The following is an 11,559-nucleotide window of genomic DNA, read 5'->3' on the forward strand; positions in this document are numbered from 1 at the left end:
ATGACTTGATGTGAACACAGCCGAGCTATTAATAATGTAACACCAAAATATCTGCAAGTCTTTTAAGTTAGCTGATACACACACTCACAGTTCATTAGTTACACTTGTTTCAAGCTCATTCTAGTCGAGCTAAATAACAGAAACAGTGTTTAACTCACCAGTTTACCAGCACCACAGTTCAGTTCTCTAGTGCACCTTCACCAGTGCTTTTCTTTACACCAGTTAAAAAAGTTTGGACACACCTTCTCATTAAATTCAGTCAGGTGTGGCCAAACTTTTTTATGTAAACACAAGTAGGTTTTCTTCCTCCATTAAAACTATGTCAATAAAATATATGTGCATGATCAGCTGTGACTCACCAGAGAATGGACTTTGTCCTCCTGAGAGTGTCCTGTGGTGTCTCCAAACAGGACGCTGTTAGTGGGGGTCTTTGGGTCCTATGTGTTGAGGGGAGGAGCCTCTGTGCATCATCCCATAGATACTTGATCAATTTGGGATGTAGTGAATAGTAGTGAGCGTTTTTCATTTTTTTTTTTTTTTTTTTTAGTTGTTCCTAAACTTTGTGTGTCTGTGTCAGGCTGCATCCTGCTGGGGATGACTGCTGCCATCAGGGAGTGTCATTGCTCTGGGGTGGGTGGTAAATGTCCAAGTAACTTCTCCTGCCGGTGGTCATAATGTCAGTGCATGTGAATGATAACTCATTACTGCCCTCTAGTGAACAAACGTCATTTCTCCATCTTCTGTGGGTGCTGATAAATCTGTGCCAAACTAAACTGTTCCCGGGTCAGTTCATCTCACCTTTGTGCTGCTGTATCGTATTCAGTCGACTATCTGTGTCTTTAAAAGCACATTATCACCTTTTACATTGACAAGGCCAGCTGTCACTTATTTACACGTGCAGCAGCAACATTTGTACGGTTCTGTATTTTTCGATCATCTTCATCTCGATAAACGTTATGTGGTGCACAGTATGTTTTTTGGAGCTTCGCTGCAGAACCGAAGCCAAAAACAAAATATGAGAAGAGTCCGTGCGCCAGGACCGCAACACAACCTCTTTAAATAGTGTCAGTTGAATTACGAGTAGCCTCCGGCTCCAAGTATGTGCAAATGTCACCGACGGAAAAATGAGAAGCAGGCCGACGTCTTGACATTCAAATGAAATGAATTCCACGTGTTTATTTCCAAATCCTCACTTAAGGCATTTATGAGACACTGCATAAAGACACAGACGGCCGCTCGGTCCTAATCTACGGGGTCAACGCTCCGACGTGTGGCGGCCGGTTTGGAGACATCTCACTTGCATATCCTTCAACACAAAGAGGAACTTTAAGTCACAGTCCTTGTTTCCCCCGACGACAACTGAATGACACACACCACACATTCAAATGAAACTCTATATTAAAGGATGCACTCCTAGTGGTGTATCACAGCCACTTTAGAAAAATAAAACAACTATTACACACTCACATGCTTACTATCCACTTTTTTTTTCAAGTAAGAAAACACAAGAATGGGCTAATTTCACAGTAAATAGTAAACAGTAATTGAAACAGAGGGGGATTCAACAGCTTCCCTTAAAAACATCCTCAACGCGAATTAAAAAAAAAAAAAAAAAGACTGATATGTAGCGAGTACAGCTCTGAAGGGGACATTCTGAACACACTACAGTCACTCATGATCCACAACTGAAAGACGATTTGTCTGTTTTGTTCGGTTTGTCCTCTCCCTGCCGCCGCTAATGTGTGCGATTGTGCTTTTCCCTACACCGTCCAGAAACTGCGGCATTCCACGTCAGATTGGGGAGAAATGAACACTGGAGTTTTCAGTGAGGGTAACACAACGTAATTTATGTCTGATCAGAAACAATTCCAGTACTAATAAATAGCACTTTGCTAGTAGTACATACATTAATCTGAAGGCATGCCATGACCAGAGTTTACACTCCAAAGCAAACAATCAACCCATGGGGCCCTTTACGGGACCTGCTGCACCGTGTAGCTGGGATACAATTAAGCATATTTCAGATTGAATCTACTGTTAAAATAATCTCATGGATTCAACCAGATTCTTGGTTCAAAGTCAGTTTAAAAAAAATCCTCCATAGTGTCCTAAAAACTACACAGAGCAGCTTCAACAATTCAGGCAAATATGTGCATCAGTTCAGTATAATAAGGAATATTCGATAGAGTCCTCTGTCCTGTAATGAAGGACCAGATATGTATTATACTTGGAGAGGGAAGTATTACTGTATAATTAGCCTGGCGTGGTTTAACGTACAGAATGAGACAGAACATAGAGTGTGTTAAATATCGTCTGCGGGGAACAGACTCGGAACGACTCACTTGATCCGAAAAAAGGCATCAGAATCTTCCGGATCCTTTAATTGTGCGAGTTTCTACAGATAAACAATTAGCAGCCTCAGAAGACGTCCGACAAAAACACTGAAAGACCGACACACACTGAAACAATCTAAGGGCTCTGTGAAAGTCAGAAAAAGGAGTTTGCTGGTAGCTTTGTTTTGCTGAGTTATAATTTATGCGATCTCGAGTTTGTAGCACGAGTGTATCGTCTGCCCCCCCTCCCTCTGCATGTACTGCATGTCCACCCCTGCTTCTTTCCTGTGAGTCTGAGCTCCCACCCCTTTCCTCACTTCCTCCTCTTCGCCGCTGCCGGTCATCGGCACTTTCACCCATCCGTCCGTCGCCAGGCCGTGCTTCTTCTGGTGCCTCTTGTAGTTGTCCCAGTGGCCGGTGGTGTAGCCGCACTCCTGGCACTTGTACGGCTTCTCCCCGGTGTGCCGGAGCATGTGGCGCTTCAGGTTCATGCTCTGGTTGCAGCTGTAGCTGCACACGGCGCACTGGAAGGGCTTGGCGCCCGAGTGCACGCGCTGGTGCCGCTTCAGGTTGGCCAGGTTCCCGCACGCGTAATCGCACAAATGGCACTTGTACGGCTTCTCGCCCGTGTGCACCCGGTGGTGGCGCTTGAGGTTGTCGAAGTGCGCCGAGGCGTAGTCGCACTGCGGGCACTTGTACGGTTTCTCGCCGCTGTGAGTTTTCATGTGGCGCGCCAGGTGGTTGGGGTAGTGCGTGAGGAAGGGGCAGGCGGCGCAGGTGTACACCTTGTCGCTGCGCTCGCCGGGGCTGTTGGGAGACGACGACGAGTCTTTCGTCAGCATTTCTAGGGTGCACTTGGAGCAGATCTGGGCCGAGGAGCCGTCCTCGTCCTCCAGGACGATGCCGCACAAACGGCAGGTGAAAGGGAAAAGCGAAGGGGGGAGGGCGACGCCATCTGCTACTCCGCCTCCTCTAGTTGCCCTGCTGCCACTGCTGCTGCCGCTGCTGCCGCTGCTGCCGCTCGTCTCCAGCAGGGGAGGAGGGGGGTGGTGGCCGGGAGCCGGGTTGGAGGCTGGTATGGGCGGCGGCGACGCTCCCTTTAACCCGTCGAACGCCGACAGGTAGTCGCTGTTCTGGGCTCCCAAGCTAATGTTTGACGTCGGCCTGGCAACCTCTGAAACTTCACAATAACAGCAGATTATTAATATATATATAAAAAAAAAAGCTTCAATTCTAGAAACGAGTGAATTTATTAAATAACAAACCTTTGCCCGCGGCGACAGATGTTTCCTCGTTAGGTCTCTGCCCGGTCACGTGCCTCTTCAAACTGTTCTGGCCGCCCGGAGGCCGCGGCGGAGCGTCCTGCCCCAACCCCGCAGACGGCACGTGCATGCGCTGGTGCCTCTTGAGGTTGCCCAGGGAACTGCAGGCGAACGTGCAGCTGTCGCACTTGTAGGGTTTTTCCCCCGTGTGAATGCGCAGGTGTCTCTGCAGGTTCACCAGCTGGGCCGAGGCGTACGTGCACAGGGGGCAGTTGAAGGGCTTCTCCCCGTTGTGCGTCTTCATGTGACGCTTCACGTGGTTGGCGTATCGCGACGAGAAGCCGCAGAGGTGACACGAGTGCAGTTTGGACAGCCTGTCCCCCGCCGTCAGTTCCTTGTCGCCCATCCCGTTGCCCAAACCCTCGCAATCGAGCTGGGAGTGGGAACCGGAGCGGATCCCCCCGATGCTTCCAAAAGGTGAACAGAAGTCTGTGCTTTTGGCTTCCCTGGAGGCTTTGCAACACCTAAGGCAGTACGGACCGACCAGGTCTATGCCAGGTCCCAGAGGCTCATCGCGGAGCTGTCCACATCCCCTGCAGGACAGGTAAGGAGGAAAAGTGGGTTCAGACTGGGTTGCTCTGCCCTCATCTTCCCTCCCGTTGTCGGTCGTGCTGCGCGAGTTGTCTGTTTCGCTTTCCATACTGAGCTGGCTGTAGGCAGGACTCTCCTCATCACCCAGAGGATACACAGAGAAACCGATCTCAGCAGCTACTTCTGTGCAGGGAAGACAACAGAAACATTTGATTTTCAGGTCCTGCACCGGCAGCACTAAGACCTTCCCAGTGTCACCTTGGTCCTGGAGTTAAACAGATCACAACAAGGTCTGAATCTACACCTGAATCATTTAGTAAATAAGTTTTAATTGGGAAATCTTGTCGTGATTAAGAGCTGTTATTGAAAAGGTGCACTGTACATAAATGACATAAAAGGCAAGAAACAAACAGCCTGCAGATACCTATTATCACCATTACAACTTTAAATGCACGGAAATAAACACAGAATAAATACTTTGGCAAGTAGTTCACAGGATGAATGTGAAGCCTGTGAAATGTGATCCCATCTATTTAATAGAGGAAAGGGAGGAGCCTTTAAAGGGGCAGGGTTTAATGGAGTGGAAAGAGACTTCAAATCTTAAGCATCACCGGAACAAACGCGACTAGAACAGTTTTGCAAAAATTACTCTCACATAATATGAGCTGAACTTTACTCATCTTTAAAAAAAAACTTTAAAATTACGCATCAATTTAGTAGTAAATCGGAAAACACTCTCACTTTCACACAAACAAAGACAGACTTGACTTGACACTGACGGGATCGAGTGGCACCTTTAAGCTAAAGGACTCGAAGTCAGACCAGTTACTATAAAAAAAAAGACTCTTCTTTTCAAGGGAAAGTAGGAAGGGGAAAAACAAAAAAATCAGGATAAAAGTTGATACTCACAGCGCTGCTAGCAAGGTCAAGTGTGTTTTGAGCTCTTGTTATAGCATCTGAGATATTCAGAAAACGAAAAGACAAAAAGAAGAAAAGCATTTGTCCGAGGAGGTAGAAAGAAAATCCCCAAGTCTTCAGGACGCAGCGGTTTCAGAGAGAGTCCACCTTCCTTCCCAGAAACTGAGACACAATGTGGGGAAGGCGAAGGCTGAGACTGCCCTTTTATCCTGGCCTGTGGAAACCCCTCGTGGATGATTACGGAGTCTAATGATAATGATGATGACTATAATGGTGAGGCTGCTACTTCTGATGATGATGATGATAATGATGATGATGATGAGGGGGAAACGATAATGGCAGAGGGTAGTGGGAGCAGAGGCAGCAGCAGCAGATGATGATGATGATGATGATGATGATGGTGGTGGTGGTGATGATGATGATGGTCATGATGATGATGATGATGATGATGATGATGATGATGATGATGAATAAATGCCCTCTCATAATGGTGTCCTTGATGGTAATAGTCCTATTTTTATGACCCTTATATAATAATGGCTTCTCAGTTCCTTTCTCTCCTTTTCCATTTTTCAGATCACTCTGTCTGACAAAGAGCCGCGCTGGAAACACGAGCTGGTAGTTCAGTTTCTCTTCCTGTTGCATGGCAGGACTTCATCACCGATGATCGCACGGTAAAAAAGCAGCGACTCAGGACGTAGCCAGAGGAGAGGTGGTTATCTATACTTAAAACTTAATCTGCATGCAGCCTCTTTCATACGCACCGTTCTGCCAGGAGAATGCAGCTCAGACAGAGGAGTAAACTACAAAGACCGAACTGAGAGAACCTCCCATTCACAGATTTAGATGCATGACGTAGAAAGGTTTAACAGACGATCCAGTACGGGGAGACGTATCAAAGAACACACCCATACGCCTCTTAAAACCACCACTCCAGCCACAGCAGGAAGCTGCCACATAAGCTGGAGCTTTGCTCCTGCGTCTGATCTTTGCTGCCTCGTGTCCTGCAGCCGTAGTTTGAGATGCACCGGAAATTTAACTACACGTCAACACCTGCTCATGCAGTTCATTGACCTGCGTCTGTCAGTTCCCAAAAAAAACTCTCTTTCTCTGCATAGATTTGGGACTAGTTCATCATCCACTAGCTCTGACGTGAACTGTTTTCATCCAGTTGATGCAGCGTATAAATCACTGCCAAATAGCGTTTTAACGACGTAATTACACAACGATGCTAACACACCAGAGCACATGTAGAAACGCTTAGGCCACTTGTGTAAACTACAAAGGAAGCTCAGTGATGCGAGCTAGAGCCGGTGCTCAAATCTAGCTGAACTCTGATTGCTTTTGATTTTCTGAGAGGATTTAAATTTCTACTGATGCCACTTTTACCTGGCAAAGCTCCAAAATACATGAGTAAATTCTGTGCTACATAAACAAAGTACATCGCTATATCTAATCTGCAACGCGTTCATAAAATTCCAAAACATGTCATTCGATTTATGATGAGCAATATTTCTGCTATAGTCATCAAACATCATTATACAGAGTGATATTAACCGTTCTTACTGCCTCTCACTTACATTTAACACAGAGGGGCTTTAATTGTGGAGCCATCAGATGAAAACACATTATTTGTAACAAGTTAGCAGAGAACGAAACCGCTGAGAACCAAAGTTGCATCATCGAAACAAAATATAGTCATCATCAGCAATTTTGGGGGAACAACAAGCAGCGGCTACATGGAGCTATTAGATGAAGAGCTGCACCTCTTCGTGCAGCACAAAACATTTACGTTCTTTAAAACTTGATTACAAACCTGAGAACTTTTCTAGAATCTTGCGGTCATGATCAGGGTCACCAAACTCAAGGTCTTGTCCTAGGAGGAAGTCTGTGTCTAAGGAGAGGTTTCCTGGAGCTTCAAAGGCTACACCATCTTCAGAATCCACTACAGCCAGAGAGAGTCACACATTTTACACATTAATACTTAGTTTGAGTCATAGTGAAGTCGTCTGCAATTAAAGTTCTAACACAAGTGTCCATTTTACTTAACTTTTAAACTTATAACTTACATAAAAACAAACGAATCAAAATCTTACTGTTTCAGTCTAGACTCAGACACATTATTACAGACAAACATGATGCTTGTACAATGTTAAAATACCACGTACATTTCAAGTAAGCTGATTCTGTTTGGTTGCTTGCACTGATGTTGGTTTTGAAGATTAAGGGGAAAAAATGGATTTACTATCCAACAACATTTTATAAACAAAAAAATTGTTTTGCTGCTACCAGCTGACAGATGGAGCTCTGTCGCCGCTAATGATGCTTGAAATTGTAACGTGGCCTCTCAAGCTTGATGGTATCGAAGCAACTATCACACAGCTGTCATTCTCCAGAAGCCTACACACAGGCCAATTCAAGGGCGTCGTGCTAAGGCTTAGCATCACGATGCCACCTACTGGTCGTTTAAGTGTCTGACTAGAGACGTCTCCCCTTTCCACAGTTACAGCGTAAACCCCTTGTTATAATATGCTGGTTAACTGAAGTTAAATTCTGGTAAAAAATAAAACAATCCCCTGGCTGCATTATCTTTTGCGTCTTTCTGGGTCTTAAAACCGCGAACACCACTAACTTTTTCCCCCTAGAAAATTATTGGAACTAAAAATTGCAGGAACTTTGAATGGAAATGCATCCATTCTTACTTTTTTTTAATAGATAATTGCAATTTTATTTAACATAGTGATTTAATTCTAAATCAGGTATGAGGCAGAGTAGAAGATACTAATGTGCTACCAATAAAAACCTTCAATAACTCTAAAACTAACCAACTCTTAATAACCCCTCACATCTGTACACTTCTTACATTACACATTTGTGAAAACAACTTGCAGCATGCACAGTATTAAAGTAGTGTTGATCAGTAAGTAACACTTAGTGTAGCAGGGCCAGTGCAGAGAGAGATGTAAGCTGAATGTTAGTTTACGTTGCGTTAAAATAAAGGTGTGAGAAACTGTATCAGGCATGCAGCTCAGTAATGTATCGACATTAAAAAGATCTCTGGGTAAATACCTACACTTCAATGGCTGTGGATTCTGTTGTTTTTTTCTTGGCATCTTCCAGTCAGCCTCTCTCTTTTTTGTAGCGTCTTCTCACAGACTTCCACAACCATCAGCTCATGTTCGTCTCCTTGGAAGCTAGTTGTCAGTATTTCTAGGGATGGGAGACAGAACACACAGATACCTTAGATTTAAAACGTGTGCAAACTGATGTAAAATATGTACACGAGAACTACTCTACTGTTAAATCCACTGAATACCATTTAAAATTGAACATCAATACAGAATAAATGATTAAATCATCATTATTATCACTCAGAACTACAGCTTGGATGAGTAATCAAACATCTTTCAGAAACTCAAACAAGCTTCTCCAGCTGAATGTTTCTTTTAGCTTTTGGTTTTAGATTTAACTATTAATAGTTTGCTTTACAGAAGTAAAGTTAAAAATATGCATCTCAGCTTGGTGATATCATTGCTGACTTTTTAAAATTGAGGAAATCCCCAGTCAAAACCCAACATAGATCAGGTTTAGTACAACACAGGACTGAACAAGAAGTATGAAACCACAACTGAAAAGGATCCAGTGAACTAGAATTGTTAAGCTTTTAAGCCGATTATATAAATTGTTCATGGTTAATTTTCTTTTTGCTTGACCAACTTATTTTAGTTATTATATATTTTTTTTGTCTGCGATAAACGCACCGAATGAACAAATAGAAATGTGGCCATTATTAAGAGCTTATTTATAACTTAATCTGGTCACTCGTCGGTGAACAACAGACTGTGCAGTGAACAATGATGTCACTGTTTATTCAGCCTTAATCACTTGCCAATTCATTAGGTACACTGGTGAAACTGAATGCATTCAAATAATCCTGCACTATATCGTAGTTTCATAAACAACTGAGAGAGCTGTTGATTCAGCTGTTTTCATTTAGCGTGGCTTTGTTTTATAGTACAACTGAACTATAATGTGTTGTAGTGACGCATGTTTTTATACGTTTGACAACATAATTTCAGTAGATGGTCTCGGAGGTATAACAGAAACAACTTTGCGTTTAACTCACTCCAGTTTAGCAATACCATGAACTACATCCTTTAAAATGATCATACAGTTGGATTACTGCAGACGGGGGACACTAAACAGACAGTTACCAGTCATGGATAACCATGACCACCCTCCTCACCACACAATAGACAGACAACGGAGCACCTCCTCCAAGAGACTCAGACAACTTCATTGTCTCCAGGAACGCTACAGGAAATCTTTCCTGTCTGTACAAGTCCTCGTCTGGGTGTGGGAGATGACACCAGATTGGACTTCTTGTAGTGCGCAGTGTGTCCATGGTTGTTTGGTTGAGAATTCACTTATTTCATTGCAATTATTATTTGTACAGTTTGGGATTGACTACCTATCTATTACTGCACATCTTACTTTTTAATTGAACCTGCACAAAGTTGAGATTTATTTAACTGTTGTACCTAATGAACTGGCGACTGGGCATAAATTAAGCACCATATTCTTTTTATTTTAACACAGGCAGATTCTCTGGCTGCTTCGCCTCTTTTAAGGCCTGTATTTAAATGGCAATGCTGTGAACCGAAGAAGCCCCCCCACTAAAGTACAGGTTACTTACATCCTATAATACCTCACTGTGCATTCATCATAGTCTAAACTAGACATGTATGTAGACACAAAGACGCTCGGTCCTAGAGGTAACTAACAAAACAGGGCACGTGTTTTTTTTTCTGTGTCTGCATTTGAACTTTCGTACATTATAAACAATAGCCATCAAGCTACTTTAGCACGATGGCTATCACATTAGCTCAGAGGCAAAATCCGACACCAGAGACAAGCAACTCGGTCAGAAAATTACATTTCCTCATGTAGCATTCTGGTAGTTAGTGTCACTAAAAATAGAGAAAAAAAAATCTTCGCGATATGTGAGAAAACTGACGGTGTGCAGACCTGTGAGCGGCTAATCGAAACGCGTCCCCCCTGTAGTAGTGATTGACAAGTGCCATCTTCAGCCAACATTAGCCGTGTTAACGTGAAGCTAAATTAGCCGAGTAGCTCGTGTCAACTTCACTAGTTAGCCACCATGCTAACTTACCTAAAAAACGTAAATATCCCTGTCGAGTGAGATGCTTTTTATCGTCGGAAAACACGCCATTAGGTGTGAAGTGTTTATCCTCAAACGCCCAACGTCTGGAGATCCGCCATTTCTTCATGAGCCGCGGCGACAAAGAAAGGCAATTAATGGTATTTTTCATAACTTAATTGATTTTCTGATTCGCCCTGTGATCCAGCAGCAGCAACAACAATGGCACCTCCGGTTCGACTCCTTCAGAATAAAAGCAGCGTCAACTCTAGCGGTAACTCAAAATATAAATTCATGCTGCATATTCACTTAAAGCTTCGCGTAATCTGGGAATCTATAAGAATAAAAACCAACAAACACCATTGTCAGCAGTGGCTTTTAAAAAAAACGCAGACTTATACATTTCTGCAGACAAAGACTAGCCACTCTTTGTTATCCATTTCCCAATTAAGTTACCTTCACGATCTTTATGGCGAATAAATACATTTATTCGTTAAGTAGATACCTGAGTTATTTCTCTTGTGTCGTTAATATATATCAGCAACCAACTTAAAGTCTGGTTAAAGTGAAAAGATCAAAAAGTCTGCTTTTATTCTGAAGACCAGAGGCGTCTAGCGGAAGTCGTATTGTTCCTGGCGGGATGAACCTTGGCTACACATCTGTCTTCCTTGGGTGTTTCCGTTTCCGACAATAATTTCCGGTTTCTGCACCGCACTGACTCGTTGTAGTTGTAGTTCGTGTGTGCATGCCTTAGTTTGCTGTTGCTGAAAAAAAAAAAATATAATAATTACTGAATCATATTACAGTGTGTTCGGTGTGCTATAATGGAAGGGGGGAAGAGCTCAGGCCATTGCAACTGGAGACAGTGGATCACAAACACAAAATTCTCACCGGTTAAAAAATACATTTGTTGAACATTAGCATAAGATACAAATCTCTATCTATCTATCTATCTATCTATCTATCTATCTATCTATCTATCTATCTATCTATCTATCTATCTATCTATGAACTAGGTATTGTACAGGAAGAGGATGATACTTTACATCGTATCATCCTCTCAGGATAACAACAACAAAAAGTTAGGCCAGATGCATGATAACAAAGGGCTTTAAGAGATACCTGAGTTGGAACATATACTATTAGATACAGAATTACTTATTGATCTCAGCAAATATAATGTGATGACAAATCCCACACAAAAATCTGACACACTGAGTGGGATATATATAAGTAAATATAAAACAAAAATAGGCTTTTAATTGTAGTTGGGACCAAATTTGAGAAGGCGTGA

General features: G+C 43.1%; 1 protein-coding gene across 5 annotated transcripts; it reads right to left on the reverse strand.

Moving 5' to 3' along the window:
- Positions 1–1,144: 1,144 nt before the first annotated feature.
- On the reverse strand, positions 1,145–10,529 carry znf513a (zinc finger protein 513a). 5 transcript variants are annotated; one of them, XM_047574216.1, is made up of 5 exons: positions 10,278–10,529; positions 8,178–8,314; positions 6,921–7,049; positions 3,599–4,369; positions 1,145–3,507 (listed from the first exon to the last, which is right to left on the reverse strand). In XM_047574216.1, exons 2-5 carry the CDS (start codon positions 8,215–8,217, stop codon positions 2,534–2,536), a joined length of 1,914 nt encoding a protein of 637 aa, XP_047430172.1. In that variant the 5' UTR covers positions 8,218–8,314; positions 10,278–10,529; the 3' UTR covers positions 1,145–2,533. The 5 variants fall into 5 exon arrangements, with proteins under 5 accessions (XP_047430172.1, XP_047430170.1, XP_047430171.1 ...); XM_047574214.1 differs by having other exon boundaries at positions 1,145–3,513; positions 10,278–10,522; XM_047574215.1 differs by lacking the exon at positions 10,278–10,529 and adding an exon at positions 10,133–10,188 and having other exon boundaries at positions 1,145–3,513.
- Between the last annotated feature and the right edge of the window lie 1,030 nt (positions 10,530–11,559).

The sequence above is a fragment of the Mugil cephalus genome, chromosome 21, assembly GCF_022458985.1.
Source record: "Mugil cephalus isolate CIBA_MC_2020 chromosome 21, CIBA_Mcephalus_1.1, whole genome shotgun sequence".
Classification (NCBI taxonomy): Eukaryota; Metazoa; Chordata; class Actinopteri; order Mugiliformes; family Mugilidae; genus Mugil; species Mugil cephalus.